At 36.3% G+C, this 22513-nt stretch overlaps 1 protein-coding gene across 42 annotated transcripts in view; it reads left to right on the top strand.

The window, feature by feature from the left end:
- Positions 1-22513, top strand: part of THOC2 (THO complex subunit 2) — a 113373-nt gene that overhangs the window by 38492 nt on the left and 52368 nt on the right. For all 42 annotated transcript variants that reach the window (XR_001302710.3, XR_014835911.1, XR_014835898.1 and 39 more), the window contains exons 8-12: positions 3162-3328; positions 13899-13991; positions 15756-15911; positions 16532-16704; positions 18211-18406. Coding sequence is in view for 25 of the 42 variants with exons in the window: in XM_085008929.1 (XP_084865055.1) it covers positions 3162-3328; positions 13899-13991; positions 15756-15911; positions 16532-16704; positions 18211-18406 (785 nt within the window). In the remaining 17 variants the exon portion in view is untranslated. The remainder of the gene's footprint in view (positions 1-3161; positions 3329-13898; positions 13992-15755; positions 15912-16531; positions 16705-18210; positions 18407-22513) is intronic.

Below are 22513 nucleotides of genomic sequence, written 5' to 3'. Positions count from 1 at the left end.
TCTAAGATTTTAAAAATGATTTTCTAAATCCCTTGTTTGTTTACATTTTCCATGTTGTGTGGCCAAGGTCATTTCAATTGATTGGACTAACTTAATGGCATGTGATATTTAATAGAAAATTCATAAGCCAGTTTTTCTTTTGTGAAAGGTACAAAAGTTGTTCATGCTGTAGCACATTGAGAATATAAATTTAAAAGCAGTGTGAATAAAATCAAGCATTTCCATGTAACATGTTATAAATACTGTGTTTTATTCACACTCTTATTCACGAGTTTTGTGTATGTAGCTTAATGGGTAATTATAAGCCAGCCATTTTTTTCAAAATTATTTTCAGTGTGTCTTTTCTTCTCTCTACTAGAATAGAGCATTATTCATTTTTATTTAGTGATTGAAATTTTTTATTTATTAAATGTAGGAGCAGTTATAAAGTTGGAGAATTTGCTAGATCTTATTTCCATAATCCATTTTCAGTGTTATACCAGTTTGGAGGCATTTTTTCCTAGCTTTATCCAGGCATAATTGACATACAATGAAATGTGCAGTTAAAGTATACAATTTGAGTTTTAATGTATGTATTCACCTGTGAAAATATCACCAGTCTGGATAATTCACATTTCTATTACCCCCACCACACACACACACACACACACACACACACACACACACACACACACACACACACACTTCCTCTTATCTCTTGCCCTTTTTTGGTTTTTTTTGGCTGTGCCTGCAACATGTGGAAGTTCTTGGGCCAGGGATTGAACCCATACCACAACAGTGACCAAAGCCACTGCAGTGACATCTGCTGGATCCTTAACTCGCTGTACCACAAGGAAACTCCTCCTCTTGCCCCTTTGTATTTCATCCCCCCTCCACTTACTCCCTCTTTTCTTCTCCTCAGGTAATCCGCGATCTGCTTTCTAAGCCATAGATTAATTTGCATTTTCTATAAATCTTTTATAAATAGAATCATATAGTGAGTATTCCTTTTTGTCTGGCTTATTTCATCAGCATATTTATTTTGTAATTCATCCGTGTTGTCGCTTGTGTTAGTTTTTTCCTTGTTATTGCTGAGTAGTATTCCATTGTATATTCTACAGTTATACTGTACTGCAATTTGTTTATCCATTCATATGTTGATGGATATTTGATAGTGTCCTGTTATAAATAAAGCTGCCATGAATATTAGTGTTAAAGTCTTTGTAAGGACGTAGACATTATTTCTCTTGACGTAAATACCCAGGAATGAAATGGCTGGTTCATATGGGTAGGTGTTAAGTTTAACTTTTAAGGAAATTGCCAACTTTACAAAGTAGTTGTATTGTTTTATATTTTCACCAGCAGCATTTAAAAACTCCAGTTGCTGTTTTCAAGTCACCTCTTCATTCATAGGCCATACTTTTGGGGGGGTGCAAAGAAAGGCAAAAATATTCAGAAGTTTTCTTCCCAAAACTTTTAGTAATATCTCTTTGGAAAATTTATGAATGTCTGGAGCTCTTTTCTGTAACAGGTGATCACCATGTTTGGTTCTTTTTTTCCTTAGTGTGAGAAATATGAGAAAATGTGTTCTTAACTTTGGATTTCATTAAAAAGGAAAGAAATACTTCTTACATTTGGGAGAGTTTGGTTTTCTAAGTTATTGCTAAGATACTGCAAATTAGATATTAGTTTTATAGCATTTAATAAACTTAAGAGTAGAGATAAAAGAAGTAATCCAGAAATCATTACTAGGTTATATAAAAATTTTCTTTCAAAAATCCCCTAAGTTACCCATAAGATACAATGATTACACCTAACATCTTTCCTTAAGTTCAATACAATTGTTCTTTTTTCCTCCAGCATGCAAAGAAATCAGTGTTTATTTGCTTGCTTCAGATGATTAGTTAGCTTGTATATAGGGGCTATTCCTAATGAAAAATGTAAAATACTAGAGTTCCGTTTAGTTTGATCCACAAGTTATGAGGGAACTGATGTAAACTGAGGAAACAAAAGATTGATAAGCTCACTCTAGGTCATAGTCTACATTATATTGAGAGGAATGGTGGGTGGAATTGACTATGTCATTTAAATTATTTGTCTCTCTTATTTTGCTGTGTGTAAATGGTTGCGTTCTCATAAATTAAATGCCCATATGATGTGACTGCACTATAATATAATTATGGTAACAGCTGAAGCTGACTACAAATAGAGGTAATAATGTACTACTAAGAGTAGGGTGACTGTTAGGAATGTTTATTAAATTCCTGTCCATTGGCCCTTTTAATTTATCTGAGGAGATTAGCAAGGATAAGTAGTCTTCAGCACCTATTCAGTGGTTCTTTTCCTTCCTTTTCCTGCTCTACCTGGATTGTTTTCTTTCTTCTCTCTTTGCTTGTGTTTTGTTCCCAGCTTCTTGGTATTCTCTTATCTCTTTAGTTGGAGTATTATATCTGTTTTCCTTTAGAATGCCGCCAAAAACTATAAATATAAATTTGTGGTACAATTATATTTTGTAGCTCTATTGTATATGTAAGATAAACTAAGTGATTCTAAAAATGGTGATCTACTTTCATGAACCCGAACTTTTAACTTGTTTATCAACATTCCAAATACTTCTGCATAAACATCAAAAAACCATTTAGTTACCTAACTTGTAAAATGCATTGTTTGGTTTTCATATTTTGCTAAGAATTAAAAATGTGAATTTCAGAGTTCCCTGGTGGCTCAGGGTTTAAGGATCTGGCGTTGTCACTGCTGTGGCTCTGGTTACAGCTGTGGCACGGGTTTGATCCCTGGCTCTGGAACTTCCCCATGCCACAGGTGTGGCCAAAATAAAAAACAGGTGAATCTCTTTCACTAGCCTGAGTAAGAACTGATGAGATAGTGTGGCATAGAAAATTCACTTAGTGTCACAGGTCCTGGGTTCTAGCCCCAGCCTTGTCATTAATCTACTTTGTAATCCTGGGCAAGTCACATTTCTCATGTGTAAAATATGGGGCGTGGGCTTGGTGACCTTGAAAATTATGAAGATTTCCCTTGGGGGCAGGGGAAATAAACTTGTAAAAGAAGTTGTTTTTAAATACATTTTTATTTTGTTATGTAACTTGTCCCTGAAAGTTAATGGCTTTACTAGAAATGATGTATAATCAGTTTTGAATTTGTGTATATCTCATCTGTTGCAGGATGCTTTAATCTGGATCCCAATAGAGTTCTGGATGTCATTTTAGAAGTGTTTGAATGCAGGCCAGAACACGATGACTTCTTTATATCTTTATTAGAATCTTACATGAGTATGTGTGAACCGCAAACACTGTGTCATATTCTTGGGTTCAAATTCAAGTTTTACCAGGTAAAAAAAATATATGTGTATATATATGTGTATATATATATATATATATATATGTGTAGAGGTTAATTTCATGGTTTTATATGTACAATTTAATTTGAATTTTATTTGTAAATGATTGGTTTCAGCTATATTCTAGCAGAGGGGATAGATAAAAACTATATTAGTGGTATGAATGATGTGATGTGAAAGCCTGGAAGAAAGTATAATAATACATTTTTGCCTTGGGAGAGGTGGAGTCAGGGAAGACTTTACAGATATAACCTTTTTTTTAAACCTGGTCTTTGAAGGATGAGTAGGAGTTTGTTGAGAGTTGTCTGTGTAGAAGTAACAAATAGTCTGTGAGTGAAGAATGAATGTGCATAACCAGGGGAAGAAATGGTACATAGTCTGATGTAGCTGGATTGTGGCATGGGGAAAAGAAGGGACAGGAAGTGAAGTTGGAAAGGTAGGCACACTTTAGATTGTCAAGGGCCTTGAATACTGTGTTGAGTTAGAATTTTATTGTATAGATAGTTACCATTGGAATTTTTTATGGATGTGAATACATTCTTGAGGCATATCTTCCATCATTTTTTCATTTAAACCCTTGGAAATCTATGCCTCTGATTATTTCTCTTTCAATCCACCTTTTCTGTTATTACTACTGTTCTAAAAGATCTAATTGATACTCTGCTTAAAAACTTTGCCTACAGGATAAAATTCAAACTTCTAAATGTGGCAGAAAAGGCTCTTCACAATCTAGCCTCATTCTTCCTTTCCAGCCTTATCTTTAGTGATTTTCTCCCCTCAAATCTAATATTCTAGTTGTATTAAATTACTAGCCATTTCCTGAACTTAGGTATGGGCATTGGTGTGTATAGACCTGTGTTTATATGTAGTTTCTTATAATTAGAAAACTGTTCTTAATCATTCCCCCTCCTGTCTTTTCTTCATCTTGTGAATGAAGTCTTATTTATTCTTTAAGATCAAGTGCTACTTGCTCTGTAAAGTCTTGGCTGACGTTTCAACCATGCAGAATTAGTCACTTCCTAAACTCTGTTCTCATAAAACTTGACATAGACTTCTAGTGCTTATCAGTAGTATTAGAATAAACTATGTCTGTCTCCTTTGCCAGATTGTGAGCCATTTAGGACAGGGTCTATACTTTACTAATTTCTCTGGATTAATTTATTGCTTAGCCTATAATAAATGTTCACTAATTATTACAAATGAGTGATCTACCTTTTATGAAGATAACTCTCTTGATAACATAGAGGATTTTGATATAATAAGGCCTCCATTGTCCTTTTGGTATAGCTTTCTTAATTTGTATACCTGCCCAGTATGTTGTTGCTTTGTTAGGTACTGAGGATTTTCTGGTAAAGAGTGTCTATTCCTGTCCTCTGGAGCTCAAGTTCAGGGTAGTAAGACAGTTTCTTCTCAGATTCTCAAATATATACCACCTCCTGCCTCTGCTTATCTTCGATTTTCCATTTCTCCGGAATGCTTCAGAAGAGAAATTAGATCGTAACTAAAAGCATATAGTCTTTTGAGGAGTTCCCATTGTGGTGCGGCGGAAACTAATCTGACTAGGAACCATGAGGTTGTGGGTTAGATTCCTGGCCTGGGTTAAGGATCCATCGTTGCCATGAGTTGTGGTGTAGGTTGCAGACATGGCTCAGATCTGGCATTGCTATGGCTGTGGTGTAGGCCAGCGGCTACAGCTCTGATTTGACTTCTAGCCTGGGAACCTCCGTATGCTGGGGTGAGGCCCTAAAAAGCAAAAAAGAAAAAAAGCATAAAGCCTTTTGATACCAAACAAGATGAATAGCAAGAACTATTTTGGGAGGCAAGAGCAATTCACCTTTGTTCAGAAATTAGTAATGTTAGCTGTTCCCATTCCTACCAGCAGGTGAAGAGTCTACTCTAGCACAGAGAAAGAGAAGTTCAGGTGTTTCATCACATTTTAAGATTGCTTTGAGTTTGAGAACATGAAACCAGCTCCTGAAGTGACACGATAGCTGAAATTTAGCTTGGGCATGAGTAATTAATAGGTTAGGGCTTAGGAGACTCAGGGTTTCCAAGCATATTGCAGTGAATAATGATGACCTGTATAATGTCAAAAGTATTGTTAGTTGAATGTGGATTTTAGAATTAAAAAATTTATATGACATGGACTTGGAGAAGAGACTTGTGGTTGCCTGATGGGAGGGGGAGGGAGTGGGAGGGATTGGGAGCTTGGGCTTATCAGACACAACCTAGAATAGGTTTACAAGGAGATCCCGCTGAATAGCATTGAGAACTATGTCTAGATACTCATGTTGCAACAGAAGAAAGGGTGGGGGAAAAACTGTAATTGTAATGTATACATGTAAGGATAACCTGACCCCCTTGCTGTACAGTGGGAAAAAAAAAAAATTTTATATGAAAATATTCTTCGTAATGATAATACTTTTTGAGCTGAATTAAAATATTCCTGGGGAGTTGACCAATGTTGGAATAATCCTTTTTTTTTTAAAATAGAGAATGGGCTTTTGTCTTCTACTAGTAATCCCAACCAAGAAACATTTTATTTTGAAATAACCAGTTACTGGAAAGAATAACCCTCATACACCATTACCTTTTTTCTGTTGCCTGAGCTATTTTGTTACCAAAGTCTACAGTTTTAAGGACCACTGAGGGCAGGAAAGAAATATCAGAGATTTTAGATAATTTGTGGTCTGGGGAGATAAAATAAGGAAAGCCATGAGCATCAAGAACTACTTAGAGCATTTAACCTGGGGAATTGGCTCCTAGGCATGTATGGTCACCCAGTGTATTGGTCCCTTGCCTAACCCCACCCTCCCCTCTTCCCATCACTACCTGAAAATGTTTACTTCTCCTGACCACAATCCATATTTTCACCAGTTGGGAATTATTTGGATTAACAGGCTTCTTTTATTTCTTTTCCTTAATGCTAGAACTTCTAGGCAAAACTATTTCTGCTCTGAAGTCAGAGTGATTTTCTTCTGGTTTCAAGCTGTGACTGGCTATATTGATTGTAGCTGACTTGTAGGGTGGTAGGGATATAAGCAGTTTAATAATATATGACCACTTTGGAAAATTGGACATGCACATCTGTTTGATTCCCCTAACAAGGATTTCTACAGTAGATGCTTTAGGGATAGCATGAAGGTCAGCACAAAGGGCAGGAAGAAAGGAGTACTAGAAAGTGTGAGGGTACCTAAAGACAAACTTGGCTGGAGTTGTCTTGCCATAGGAAAGAGGCAGGAGATGATGACTCTCACCCATATCATAGCCTCTTGATTTCTGGATTCAAAAAAACAGTAATAGTAATAGTGGTACCATGGTTAGGCACTATTAAAAACCAAATTTATTCATTTAAGGAATATAAACTGAGTACCTCTTATATGTCAGGTAATGTTCTAGGTGGTGGGGCTATATCTGTAAACAAATAGAAATTCTTGCCTTCGTGATGCTTAATTACATTATACATAAATTATATGGTACATTAGAAGGTAATCAACAAGAAGGGGCAAAGGAGAGAAACAGAGCATGAGCAAGCGGGATAAAGAAGATTGAGAATGCTAGCGTGGTTAAGTGGCAGTTTTAAATAGAGTAGTGAGAATAGACCTCATTGAAAAGATGAGATTATTTAAGCAAAGAAACAAAGGATGTGAGAATGTAAACTGCAGATAATCTGGAAGAGCCTCCAGGCAAAGAGAACAGCCAATCCAAAGGTCTTAAGGTATGAGTATGCCTGTGGAAGAATAGCATGATGACCAGTGTGGCTGGATCAGAGTGATTGAGTGGGAGAGTAATAGGGGATGAGGTCAGAGATGAAGGACAGGATCACACAAAGCTAGTGCAAGGTTTTTGACTTCCACGCTGGGTGAAGCCAGTGGAAAATTTGAGTAGGAAAGTGATGTGATCTGACTTAATTTTTTCATTTTGTTTCTCTGGTACTTTTTCATTTTTTTATGAACATTTTTAAACATAGGAAACAGTGAATAGTGTGAATACCTGTAACCCCATCACCTAGAAGTATGTTTATTAACACGTTAGTATGCTTTTTTGTTTTCTTTGGAAATACTAATTTATATTACAGATATCATGAATGGTTACTAGTAAATACATTAGTTTTTTTCTTTTTTTTTTTTTTCTTTTTTTTTGATTTTTAGGGTCATACCTGTGGCATATGGAAGTTCCCAGGCTAAGGGTCAAATCGGAGCTACAGCTGCCGGCCTATGCCACTGCCACAGCCACAGCAACATGGGATCCATGCCGTGTCTGTGACCTACACCACAGCTCATGGCAATGCTGGATCCCTGACCCACTGAATTGAACCCCCATCTTCATGGATACTAGTCAGATTTGTTTCCACTGCACCACAATAGGAACACCCTGTATTTTTAAAAGTAAGGACATTTTTGTCTCTTTTTTTTTTTTAATGGCCACATATGCAGCATGTGGAAGTTCCTGAGTCAGGGATTGAATCCAAGGCGCAGCTGTGACCTATACCACAGCTGTGGCAGGGCTGGATCCTTTAATCCTCTATGCCGGGCCAGGGATGGAACCAGTGCCTCCAAAGTGACCAGAGCCATTGCGGTTGGATTCTTAACCCACAGTGCCACAGCGGGAACTCCAGGACATTTCTCTATACAACCATGATACTAATTTCAAATCTAACTAGATTGCTATCATATCTCAGACCATATTCAAATTTTCCAAATTATCTCCCAAAGGTTTTGAACTGGTTTGTTCAAATGATGATCTGGCCAAAGACTACATGTTTATTCGATTGTTAGGCTTTTTCAGACTCTTTTAATTTATAATAATGTCCCCCACCCCTTCCTTTAATAGCATTGACTTGTTGAAGAGACCATTCCCATAGAAGACTTCACCTTTTGGATTTATCTAATTCCTTTTTTTATTTTTTGGTTGGTTGAATTTATTCTTTGTCCTCTGTCTTTCTTGTTTGCTTGGAGTTAGGGCTAAAGGCTTGACTATATTCAGGCAAAATATTGAACAGCAAAAATACTTTATAGGTTATATGTTTCATATTGCATAACATCTAATATCTGTGTAACTTCTAATGTTTTGGTAATTCCTCCATTACACAATGGCATTTCTTGCCTTGTCAATAGCAAGTTATCTGCAGGTTGATATTTTGGCACCTTGTGAATATCCGTTTTTTTTTTTTTTTATTAACTTTACATTAAGTGGTTTAGAATACATGATGATCCTTTCTTGAGTCAGTTATTTCTTTCAGGATTCCAAATTGTCGATTCACTAATTATAGCATGCCTTAACATTTATGAGCCATCAGTTGTCCCTTATCAACTTGAGTTTTTTTGGGTACCTTGAAGTACAGTTCCTATTGGAAAGGCAAACAAATGCTCAGTTTTTTCCCCATTACTAACCATCAGAGTAAGGAGCTTCTTTAATAGCCACATCTAATGGTGACATGAGCGATGTGTGTGTGTGAGAAGAGACAAAGAGTGTGTGGGCATGCATGTTTTGACTTAGGTTTTCAAAGAATCTATGGTTATGGTAGTAGTGGGAGTTGATGAGATTCTGAATATATTTTGAAGGTAGAGCCAATAGTATTTGCTGATGGAGTAGATTTGGAATGTGAGAAAGTTGAGTTAAAGACTATCCTAAAATTTTTTTGTGTTGGCTTTAGCAGCCTGGGGTAAGAGATGACAGTTGGGCAAGCAATAAAGAGAGCTGAAAGCCTAGGAAGGAACAAGTTGGATAAGTAGATACATAGGGGAATAGGGACTTTAAAAAAGTTCCTGCATGTATCACAGAATCAGAAAAAAAAAAAAAAGCCAAGCACATTGCGCAAAGACAGGAAGAGTATTTTTTTTTTGCTTCTTCCATTTTCTCTTCAGGCCTTTAAGAAGTTCAGAACACTAGCTGACTACTAAGCTAAAAGAACACGGATTTCAGTGGCCACACACAACAATAATATAAACTTTAAAAATGAGGTTTTTTAGTTAATATAAACTAAAAAAATGTTAAGGATCCGGTGTTGTCATTGCAGTGGCTTGAGTTGCTGTGGTGACTCAAGTTCGATCCCTGGCCTAGGAACTTCCACATGCTGTGGGTGCAGCCCCCCCAAAAAAATGAGTTTAGAGAAGTCACTAAAAAAGAGTACAACAGTAAAACCACAATAAGCAGCATCAACAAATCTCAGAGGGGGGCAGAATCTGACTTTCAATATTGTCTAATTGCCAGACAATATACACAATGTTCAGTTTTCTATAAGAAATAATGTGTTATGCAAAGAAACAAAGTAAGGCTCATTCATAAGAAAAAGGAGGAGTTCCCTTTGTGGCTCAGCAGTTAATGAATCCAGCTGGGATCCGTGAGGATGTGGGTTTGATCCCTGGCCTTGCTCAGTTGGTTAAGGGTCTGGTATTATGATGAGCTATGGTGTAGGCCACAGATGTGGCTCAGATCCCACGTTGCTGTGGCTGTGGCGTAGGCCGGCAGCTGTAGGTCTGACCTGACCCCTAGCCTCAGAACTTCCGTATGCCTCAGGTATGGCCCTAAAAAGCAAAAAAAAAGAAATTAATAGAAACTATCCTTGAGGAAGCCCAGGGAATGGAATTACCAGATAAAAAATTTATTTTTTAATAAATAAATCCATGTATTGTTTAGGGGGTATGCACCTCTGCCAATAGACAGATAGATGATAGTTAGATATGGTCTAGATTTAAAATAACTGACACACACATCTCCCAAACTCTGTGAAAATACAAAGCTTATTATAGTATCAGTCTTCACTAGATTATAAGTTTTAGAAGCTGCATTCAATTTAAAAATAGTTTTTGGAAAAATATATCCCAAATACTACTACTATTCTGGAGTTAAGAAAAACTGTAAAATAGGGTGATAAATTCAGGTACCAGAGGTGGGATGGGTCTTTTAGTCTGAGAGGCTACTTTGTGAAGTCAGAGTAGAGTCTGGTTTAAGAGACCTTCAGAAAAGTGGCTGCTCCAACCACCAAATCAGCATGTTGAGACACTGAAATACTCAAATCTGAATAAGGACCATCCCTAAAGATTAAATATTTATTTGGATGAGCATCTTTCAGTAGGAGTGGGTGAAGAGGGGAGAGGATATGTCCAGAAAGGGGTTGCCGAATCTCCTGCATTCTCCTAACAGAATCCTCAGATAAATAATTTAAACCAACAGTCTCGAATATACTTATGATATGTAGGAAGCCATGGGAAAAGAACTAAAGAAAACCAGGAAAACACTGTCTCACTAGACAGAGAATATGAGTTAAAAAGTAGAAATTATAAGAAAGGGAACCAAACAGAATCTGGAGTCAAAAAGTATCATAATTGAAATGAAAAATTCATTGGATAGGTACCTCAGCACATCTGAGAGGGCTGAATAAACAATTAGACAACTTGATAAGTCAGTTGAGGATATTCAGTTTGAGGAGCAGAAGCAGAAAAGAACAGAGCCTAAAGGACCACAGGAAACCATCAGGTGTACCAATATGTACATTGTCGAACCCCAGAGGCAGAGGAGAGAGAAAAGGGTAGAAAGCATATTTGAAAAAATAATGGTCAAGAATGTCCCAAATTTGATGAAAGATATGAATCTACACATCTGAGAAACTACTTGAACATCAAGCAGGATAAACTTAGATCGACTGAGACACGTTATAGTCACATTGTGAAAAGACAAGAGAATCTTGAAAACAGCAAAACAGATGTGTGACCTATTGCATACAAGAGATCCTCAATATGATTGACAGCTGATTTCTCTTCAGAAGGCAGTGGGATGGCATATATAAAGTGCTGATTAAATGAAACTGTTGATCGAGAATTCTATATCTAGGAAATATATCCCTCAAAGATGAGAGATTATGACATTCCAAGATAAACAAGGGCTGAGGGAGTTTGTGGCTAGTAGACTTGCCCTACAGGAAATGCTAAAAGTAGTCCTTTGGGCTGAGACGAAAGGACACTAGACAGTAACGAAGCCAAATGAAGAAATAAAAAACACTGTGCATAAAGGTAGATACATGAGTAAATATAAAAGCCAGTATCACTCTATGTTTTGGCTTGTAGCTCCCCTTTTTTTCCGATAAGATTTAAAAGACAGCACAGGGAACTGTGTGTGATTGGGTCACTTTGCTGTACAACAGGAATTGAAGAAACATTGTAAATAAACTTTAATTTAAAAATAAAAGACAAAGGAATAAAATAACGATAAATCTAATTGGCATACAATGTGTAACAATATAAAAGTGGAAGGGTAGAGGTTTATAGGTGCAGAGTTTAATATTTATAGGTGCAGGTGTATAATATTGAAGCTAAGTTGGTATTAATTCAGAGTAGGTTAGTATATGTTTAAAACATTAATTGTAACACTCAAGGTAACCACTAAGAAAATACCTAAAACATAAATAGAAAAGGAAAGGAGAAGGGAATCAAAATGGTACCCTACCAAAAAAAAAAATCAAACATCAAAGGCAGTAATGGAGGAAATAAGAAAACAAAAAAATAAGACATTTAGAAAATAAATAACAAAATGGCACAAGTCCTTCCTTATCAGTAATTTAAATGTAAATGGGTTAAACTTTGTAGTTAAAAGAGTTTGGCAGAATGCGTAAAAAAAGCATGATCCAACTGTATATTAATCTGTAAGAAACTTAAAGATCCAAAGATACAAATATGTTGAAAGCAAAAGTATGGAAATAGAGACCCCATGCAAATAGTATCCAGAAGAGAGCTGGGGTGGCTATATGGAATATAAGACAAAAATTTTTAATAACAGGTAACAGAAGATATTATATATTTATATTAAATGATTGACCTATCAAGAACATACAACAGTTATAAACATATACCAAATGGAGCCTCACAATACATGAAGCAACATTAACAGAATCGAAGGGAGAAATAGTTCTACAATAACTGTTGGATGATATTTCCATACCCTGCTCTCATTAATGGATAGAACAACTAGACAAAAGATCTGTGAGGAAATAGAGGACTTGAACAACACTGTAAACCAATTAGACTTAACAGGTATATATGGAACATTCTACCCAACAATGATAGGTTATATACTCTTCTAAAAAGTGTACATGGAACATTCTCCAAGATAGACCTAATATTAGAGGACAAAACAAGTCATAATACATTCATAATGTTGAAATCATACAAAGGATGTTCTTTGACCACAGTGGAAAGAATAGTCTGAAAACAACTAGTGGTCTGGGGAAAATAGCCACCACTTGACTGGGTTATAGTGGGAGTGGTGTCCCTAGTGAGTGCTAGGCTCTGTTCAAGCATGAAGGTGAAAGGAACATTTAGAAGAGAGGTTTAGGGTTTTGCTGAGGATGGATCATAAATTCCAGAGGATTCCATGGAAGTTTTTCAAGAATGTGGAAAGGTCAGATAGGACAAAACAGGGATTATGCAGAGCAGTGTGAAGATCAGAGTATGGGAGGTGACATTTGTTCTGAGAGTTGGGGGCTTCTTGTGGGACTCACTTAAATAGAGATAATGGGAATGATGAGAGTATTCCTGGTGGATTCAAGTCAGGTAGTGAGCTTTTGTGGGTTTGCACTTAAACCCTAACCACCATTTGTTTTTATGAGGAAATGTTTTGATACTAAATAACCATTTAAAAACATTTAAAATCAGACTCTTGTTAAGTTGGAGAGTTACCTGTCTTAAAAATTATAGTGAAACAATCCCTTTTTTTATATGATATCTTTTAGTTTCATTAGCTTCATATGTTATGGGCATAATACCTACCATAATTGTGGAGGGAGCCTTACTTACAAAGATCTTATTTTCAGTGTTGAATAGAAACAGAACATAATGTATTGCCATTGTTTGCTTTTTACTTGCATTTTACCATTTAGCAATTGACAGTTGTCCTCCCTTAATTCTTCTATTCATCTGACACCATGCATTTTAAAATTTAAGGAAAAGTCTTGTTAATAGCATTCAAAGATCTTCCGTTTCTCTGTTGGGTCTGTAGGCCTGGGCTATAATTGGCTATTCTTTGTTTTAAAATGTTGATTTATCCATGTGTAATAAGTATAGATACCTGTTTTTGGGGGAAATCAACTGACAAGCAGATATGCTTAGCACAAAACCCCAAAAAATAATAGGCAGAAAAGTATAAAGCAGGCACAGATGGTTCTGCACTTCCAGATTTGTCAGTCTTGTCTGTCTGCATCTCCACTGCGAAGTACTTGAAAAAGCAAGTTAAGAAAACACATATAAACAGAAACCCAAACTAAATATTATGCAGTATAAAATCTCATTCTTTTCAAGTTTCAGATTTTATTCAAATATTTGCATGTATTGTAAAATGTGACCATTTTTGAAACTGCTTTCCCTGTGTTCTTTGGAAGATGTTCCAGTGTGAAAAAGGATGTTCACATAATTATCTTTGGCCTGTTCTTCATGATCAGGAAGAGCAGTGAAGCTTATTGTTCACATAGAGTTACTCGATCCAATCGTTCTTGATTATTGGTAGATAAAGGATATGATTTTAGTTGTACTTTATGCACTAAATAAAGACTTTTCTTTTGTTTTTCAAGGAACCAAATGGAGAGACTCCTTCATCTTTATACAGAGTTGCAGCAGTACTTCTACAATTTAATCTTATTGATTTAGATGATCTTTATGTACATGTAAGTTAAGTGGGCTGCTAAGAATATTTGCTTGTCCATCCCAGGGGTGGGGAAGAGGAGTAGACAGCCATATAGCACTCCACGATTCGTTCTAGGCTCTCAAGTCTTAATTTTTGAAGCCCTAATGCATTATTGCTTTGTTTAGTTTATAAAGTGAATGAATTTAGTTCATTGGAATTATGGAAATGAAATACCTTTTGTCACTGTTACAGAATTCAAGATTGGCTATGAAATTAAAGTTCTTAACTGTCATCAAGGCATATCTCATGGAGAGAGAGGCCAAGTTCTAATCAGTTTGGCTTTACTTAGACTTGTGTATTGTACACAATTTATGGGAAATATGGGATTACCTAGATAGTTCGTTCTTTTCCTCCAAATGTTAATTTTTAAATTCATCCTCATTCAGGATGAGTGGGGAACTTTAAAACAATGACTTCTCTGGTATTTTTACTGGATAATAAATGACTAGTATTGTGCTTTTATTGCTGGATCTAGGATCTAGAGGGGGGTATGTGTCATTGTGATTGATGACCTCTAGTTTAGCAACTGTTTAGCCTGTCAGTTTGAAAATACTAGGTTTGTAGCATAGAAATTCCTGTTTTATTAGTTTGTGCATTAGGATATCTATGAACTTAAACCTGTCCAAAGCTGACATCATCCTCACTGCCTCTGAAATCACTTTCTAACTTCCTTGTCTATCATTACATGTTGTGGTTGCAGAGTTGAATGAAATTTGGTCACTACCTTGGAAGCAGTCATAGTCTAGCAAGGGAGAAAACATTTTATGTTATGTAATAAGTACTTAATTGGAAGTATTTATAAAGTGCTGTGAGGGTTCAGAATAGATAGGACTATCTGTCTTGGGGGGTATTCTGGAAGACCTTTCCAAAATACTAATTTTTTTTTGGTCTTTTTAGGGCCACAGGTGTGGCATATGGGAATTCCCAGGCTAGGGGTCTAATTGGAGCGACAGCCACAGCAACACCACATCCAAGCTGTGTCTGCAACCTATACCACAGCTCATAGGAATGGTGGATCCTTAACTCACTGAGTGAGGCCAGGGATTGAACCTGGGTCCTCATGGATACTAGTCCAGTTTGTTAATGCTGAGCCACAACAGGAACTCCATCAAGATACTGTTGAACTGGGAACCTCATAGATGAGCTGGCCAGGTTTAAAAGGTGGGAAACTCTGTAGGTAGAGTTAACTGAATATAAAGACAGGAGATTGAAAAGGATAATAATTACCTTATGGGAATACCAGGAAGCTCAGAGTGGTTGGAGCCTAGGGTGTAATGTAGAGGAAAGGAGGATGGAAAAGTCAGTTGGGGCTAAACTGTGAAAGGCAGTTAAGTGACATGGTAAGAAGTTTGGATTTTTCTTGTTGGGTGTAGAGACCCATTCAAGATCTAGAGTAGAGAAGGCATGTGAAAAATTGGTCAGATAAAGAATTTGAAAACATAGGTATGAGTTTTTAGGCAAATGTAGATTGACAGGACAAGTTGAAAATACAAAAATGATGATAGATTTATTACTGATATTTTTTAGTTTAACAGTAAAAGTAAGCAAAAATATCTGAATTAACTCTGTCAGGTTGTGAGAAAATGATGGAGAGAGAGACCCATTTAAAAGGGAAATTATGGTCATGAATAGGCCAGGCTTCTTACTTACAGTTTTATCAATTGAAAGTAGATAGTGTTTGCTTTTTTTATGTGCAAGTAGTTAATATTAGCTGTTTTATGAAATTTTAATGAACCATTTTTAGCTTCTTCCAGCTGATAGTTGCATTATGGATGAACACAAACGAGAAATTGTAGAAGCTAAGCAAATTGTTAGAAAACTTACAATGGTTGTATTGTCTTCTGATAAAATTGATGAGCGAGAGAAAGAAAAGGAAAAAGAAGAGGAGAAAGTGGAAAAGGTATATAGTTTATTCTGATAAAATTAATGTTGTCTTCTGGATTTAGAATTAATGAAATTTAACTTGTGATGGTCAGTCAGCTTATGGAAGAATAATTTCTTAATTTTGATTTTGGTGAAACCTGGTTTTTTTGAATACTAATTTGCAAAGGTAGTTTTCTTTTTGATCTGATTGATGCCTTCCCAAAAGAGGCTGTCATGTTTTTTTCTTACATAAATTTCAAAATGTGTTCTAAATAAAATCACAAATATATTGACTATATTTGTGCTCTTCATGTTAATGTCTCTCAAGTCCTAAAGGGATTCTCAAAGATGAATGAATTCTAGGTCCCTGTGGCACAATAAAACTCTTAAGTAGAACCTAATTTAATCCCAAGTCTATAAACTGTCATGTTGTGTCTGCTAAATGAAAAAGATCCTGTTTTTATATTGTTTTATTTTTTTTTCCAATAGTTAAAAACCTTGATTATATTTTCAGGAAAATACTATTGCATTTCCTATGAATGGCAGCTGTTGACATACATTGTTGTGTTATTTAGCTTATTTTTTTAAATGAAAAAAAATTAAAGATTTGTTGGTGTCTGTATTCTGAGTATTTTTGCTGTGATTGTTCTGTTTTAGCCACCTGACAACCAAAAGCTTGGATTGTTGGAAGCCTTGTTAAAGATTGGTGATTGGCAGCATGCACAGAACATTATGGATCAGATGCCTCCATACTATGCAGCTTCACATAAGCTAATAGCCCTTGCTATTTGCAAGCTTATTCATATAACTATTGAGCCTCTCTACCGACGGTATGTTACTATATGCTTTACTAATTGAGGTAGAAATAGTTTAGGACTACAAAAAATATCTGCATATTTATCTTGTCTTCTCAAACTAAGCATATATTTTAGTATGTTTTATCACAAGATAAGAACTATTCACAGAGCATATCAGTGTGGCAGTTATTAATCAGTGATTTGTCTTCTATCATCTAGACTAGGTGTTGCAGAATGTGTGCTGCAGTGTAGTCTAAAAACTATAGGTTAGACTTCTAGGTTGAGTTTGCTCTATTGAGAGTGAAGACTTCATTCTTTTATTTTTGACTTTTCTTCATCTCTTGGGGAGCAGAGAAATCCTAAGAGTTTTATTCGATGTAATTTTCCTCTATCCCAGGTTGAGTGGCTCTGAGTGAGGCCTTTGCCTCTCTGCTTGCCTTATATCTCCTGGCATATAGGCTGCTGTTGGGAGAATTGCTAGTACAGCCTCTCTCATCATCCCTAGTTACTGTGTGGACCAGTCAGTCCTGTAGCCCTCAGCCTACTTGCAGAATACTTAGGAGCAGTATTGGCATGAGCTCTGGCTTCAGCCCCACAGATCAGAGCCTGCCTCAAAAAGCCCCATCCTTGTGACTTGTGCATAGCTGCTGGCTGCTGCCTTCAGTGCCACCTGGGCTGTGGACCATGAAGGCTTCTTCTCAAAGAGTGACCCCTGTGACTCCACAGCGGGACATTTGCTCAGCAGGTGAGAACTCTGGACATGCTGTCCTTTTTAGTGTAACACCCTCTTTCGTTACTGCTGCTCACCTTCCCTGCTACTACCTACCTCATCCTTAGTCTAGGTAGTGGAACCCAGATTGAGAAGTGTTTATTGATTTGAATCAGTGTTGTTATATCTACATTTTTCTGTTTCATCTTTCAGTGTCTCTTAGGTCCATCCTTTGTTCCACATTCCCATATCCAAATTACTGATACTGGCCAAATTTACCTAAGAAGAAATTCATATGATATATGTTAAATGTTCCTTGGGATCTGCATTTCTCTGATTTCCTTTTCTTAGTGGTTTTGAAACAGTTTCCAAACCTCTGATTTTTTTTTTTAACCAGTTAAATTATTTTTTTTGTCTTTTTTTTTTTTTTTCCTTTTCTAGGGCCGCTTCCCATGGCATATGGAGGTTCCCAGGCTAGGGGTCAAATCAGTGCTGTAGCCATTGGCCTATGCCAGAGCCATAGCAACGCAGGATCTGAGCCGTGTCTGCGACCTACACTACAGCTCATGGCAACTCCAGATCCTTAACCTACTGAGCAAGGCCAGGGATCAAACCCGCAACCTCATGGTTCCTAGTCGGGTTCGTTAACCACTGCGCCACAACAGGAACTTAACCAGTTAAATTATCTGGTATACTGGTTGGCGTAATTGAAATCTAGAAAGCAGATACAAGCAAGAAAAGTTTTACTTACTAATTCATGTGACTATTAACTTAAAATGGGGTATTGTATAGTATACATATAAACTTTCCCTTTTTTTTTTTTTTTGTAGAGTTGGCGTTCCTAAAGGTGCTAAAGGCTCACCTGTTAATGCTTTGCAAAATAAGAGAGCACCAAAACAAGCAGAGAGCTTTGAAGATTTGAGGAGAGACGTCTTCAATATGTTCTGCTACCTTGGTCCCCACCTTTCTCATGATCCCATTTTATTTGCAAAAGTGGTGCGCATAGGCAAGTCATTTATGAAGGAGGTTAGTAAGATTTTTTTCTTCCAAGCAGAAAACTAAGTTATGGAATGAAAATATTCTGAGTATATTTTTGTTATGTGTATCTCTAGAAATAAACTTAATTTAAGAAAAGGTATGTTGAGTAAGGTTTGGGGAAAGTCAGTTGTGTCAACCATTTATATGTAAAAACTTAAGTCCAGCCAGATTATTAGTCCAGTCCTCCAGATGTGAAAATATGCTTTGGATAAGTGATTATTTTTTGAATCCCCTTATAACCAGTGGTTAATTCAACATTCTCTCATCTTGCTTTTCTTCTGCTCAGTTATTTTCTTGCCTGTAGTGTTGAATCACTGTCATTATATATATGAAGTTCCTTCAACCTCAGACTGTTGAGGATCCATTCTTTAATTTTTTTTTTTTGTTAAACTTTTTATTTAATGAAAACAATACAGAAAGTACACAAACCATAATTATACAGCTCAGTGACTTTTTCCAAACTAAACACTCATGTGTCCACCACTCAGGTCAAGAAATGGAACAGTACTAGCACCCCAGAGTTTTCCTTATATGCCCTTTCTATCACTACCCCAGGGTAATTGTTTATGTTAATATTATTATTTTTTTATTGAAGTATAGTTGATTTATAATATTGTTACTTTCAGGTATATAGCAAAATGATTCAGTTATATGTATGTATTTATATTTGATTTTTGATTCTTTTCCATTACAGTTTATTACAACATATTGAATATAATCCCTTGTGTTATGTAGTAAATCCTTGTTGTTTATATATTTTATACATGGTAGTGTGCATCTGTTAATCCTATCTTCCCAATTTGTCCGTCCACCCTTCCCCTTTGGTAACCATAAGTTTGTTTTCTATGTCTGTGAGTCTGTTTTGTTTTTTAAATAAGTTCATTTGTACTTTTTGAAGAGTCCACATATAAGTGATATCATATAATACTTGTCTTTTTCTGTCTGACTTAATATGATAAACTCTATGTTGCTGCAAATGGCATTATTATTTTTATGCAGAGTAATATTTCTGTGTGTGTGAATACACTACATCATCTTTACCCATCTATTGATGGCCACTTGGGTTGCTTCCATGTCTTGGCTTGTTATTATTTTTTAAAATTGGCTTTGAGTTGAAATTTACATACAGTAAACCTCACCCATTTTAAGTGTACAATTTGATGAGTTTTGACAAATGTATACAGTGTGTGTCTACCATCACAATCATGATATGGAATATTTTCATCATCCCAGCAAGTTCCCTCTTGCCCCTTTGCCATCAGTTCCCTCCCTTCATTGCTGGTTCCTGACAACCACTGGTAGGCTTTCTGTCCCTGTTGTTTTGCTTTTTTCAGAACTTCACATACATGGAGTTGTATGGAATATACTCTTTTCTGTCTGGTTTCTTCCACTTAATGCTTTTGAGATTCAGTTGTTGCAAGTGTCAGCAGTTCCTTTATTGATGTGTAATATTTCATTGTATAGACAAAACAGTGTTTATCCATTTGCCAGTTGATAGGCATTTGGGTTGTTTCTAGTTGGGGGCTATTATAAATAAAGCTGCTATGCATATTCTTGTACAAGTCTTTTTTTGGGGGGGGCATATGTTTTTGTTTCCCCAGGAATGGGATTGCTGGGCCATATGGGTAAGTGTATGTTTAACTTTTTGTCAAACTTTTCCAACATGTGTGTACCATCTTGCATTCCTGAGAGCAATGTACATGACTTCCAATTGCTCCACATCCTCATCAACACTTGGTGTTGTCAGTCTTTTAAATTTTAGTCATTCTAAAGGGTGTGTAGTGCTATCTTTTGTGCTTTTAATTTGCATTTTCCTGATGATCAGTGATGTTGAGCATCTTTTCATGCCCTTGTTTGCCATTTGTAATCATCTTAATCAAGAATGTCTATTCAAATCTCTTGCCCATTTTTAATTCAGTTATTTGTCTTTTATTTTCAGTCTGATTTGCCTTGTCATTTTGTTTACTGTCTTTTGAAAAGCAAAAATTTTGAATTTTGATTAATTCCAATACAACAGTACTTGTATAGTTTGCTCTTTGTATTCTAAGAGATCTTTGCCTAACCAAGGTCTTAAAGCTGAAAAGAACACATAATTTCTTTTCAGTTGAAGGTAACCAAAAGAACCTAGAAATTGTTACAAGCACAAATGCAGTTTTCTCCAGTGTTTGGTGATTGCATCCAATTTTAGTTTTTGACAGTAACTGCATAGAAAATTTAACAACCGTTGTATATTAATCCCTTGACACCTGAAATATTTGATTTGGCTTTAATACTTTGCTGGTAGATATTTTTTAATACTCACAAATTTATATTGTATAATGATACGCTAAAGAAATCTGCTAAGTAGTTCATTACTATACATAACATTTATTGTATAGCATATATTCATAAAAAGGAAGTATAGCAGTGTTTGATTATCTTGATTGTTGTAATCTGAAAGGAATGAGTCCTGTTAACTAGTGCCTATTCAAAGAACAAAAGGTTATTGGGTCTTTCCCAGTACATCATTTTGGAAAGCAAATGAAGTCAGCTTGTCCCGTTACTGGTGATCTTGATCACTGGATTAAGGTGATGGCTGCAGGCTTTCTCCAGTGTACAATTATTCTTTTTTTCCCTTTGTTGTTAATGTGTATCCTTTGGGGAGATGCTTTGAGACAATTTAAACAGCCTCTTTCTCATCTTACTTTCACCCACTAATGTTACTCTTTTTCATCAGAAATTTTAATATTCAAATCTCTTATTCTGAAATTCTTTCTTTGGCTACAAGTATCATAAACTTGTAAGCAGGAGACCAAACATTCAACTTGTGGAAGTCCCATATATAGACATCTGTATATATATATGGATATAGTATTGTTATCAAGATACACAGGTGTTAATGCTGTTACTCTTCCACTCCACCATCTCCCTCCTTTATCTCTCTTCTATCACAGTTGTGCCTGGTGCCTGCTCCTGACTCCAGTCTCTATTTTTGCAGAGGTAGAAGGGCAGAAGGGAAGCAGAAAATGTTTATTTTGATCCCAGTGTGGGAAGAAATCTGTCTTCTCTCATTTCTAAGGTGGTGGTAGGAAAAGTCAGTCTTCCCAGTGATCTGACTAAGAATTTTCTTACCCTAAAATATTTCAGCATAACATATAGTTGGTTATGTGTTTATAGGTTTAAAAGGCTTTTGTTGCATAGCTAGGAATTTAATCAGGATTTATAACATTGCTTCTAAAGAGGGAAGGAATGTGACCTGAGTTCTAAATAACAGTTTTACAATGAACAAATCTTTAACACATCTCTCATTTTTAAGCTTGAGGTTGCTTGTATATATAAATTATGTGTATTTTAAAAAGAGCTTATAGGAATTCCTGTTGTGGCTCAGTGGAAACGAACCTGACTAATATCCATGAGGATGTGGGTTCGATCCCTGGCCTCGATCAGTGGGTTAAGGATCCAGCGTTGCCATGAGCTGCAGGTCACAGACATGCTCAGACCTAGCGTTGCTGTGGCTGTGGTGTAGGTTGGCAGCTGCAGCCCTGATTCAACCCCTAGCTCCGGGAACTTCCATATGCTGCAGGTGCGGCCCTAAAATAAGTAAATAAACAAATAAATAAATAAAGCTTATAAACTTATACCAGATATCACTTAATAGCATAATCTTCTAGTCTGTAGTTATTTGTAATCATTTATCTCTCTGTGTGTGTGTGTGTGTGTGTGTGTGTGTGTGTGTATGTATTAGATTTGAGGTATGTAGTATAGGACTGTCAATGATTCTAAAACTTCACATGCAATCAGAATCACCTAGGAGACTTCTTAAAACAGATTGTTTGGCTCCATCTTCAGTTTCTGATCCATTAGGTCTGGGGTGGGACCTGAGAATTTGTATTTCTAACAAGTTTCCAGGTGCTGCTGATCCAAAGGCCAAACTTTGAGAATTGTTGTTCTAGTACATTAACCAATTTTGATTTTTTTTTTTTTTTTTTTGGGCCGCCCAAGGCATATGGAGTTCCTGGGCCAGGGATCATATCTGAGCTGCAGCTGCCGGATCCTTAACCCACTGTGCTGGGTCAGGGATTGAACCTGCCTTCCAGCACTTCCAAGATGCTGCCG

Source organism: Sus scrofa, chromosome X (genome assembly GCF_054392235.1).
Source record: "Sus scrofa isolate SSC_HxYL_T2T_F1_AM1 chromosome X, Sscrofa_HxYL_maternal_Yorkshire_Landrace_v2.0, whole genome shotgun sequence".
NCBI lineage: Eukaryota > Metazoa > Chordata > Mammalia > Artiodactyla > Suidae > Sus > Sus scrofa.
This window is presented reverse-complemented; position numbering and strand designations above follow the sequence as displayed.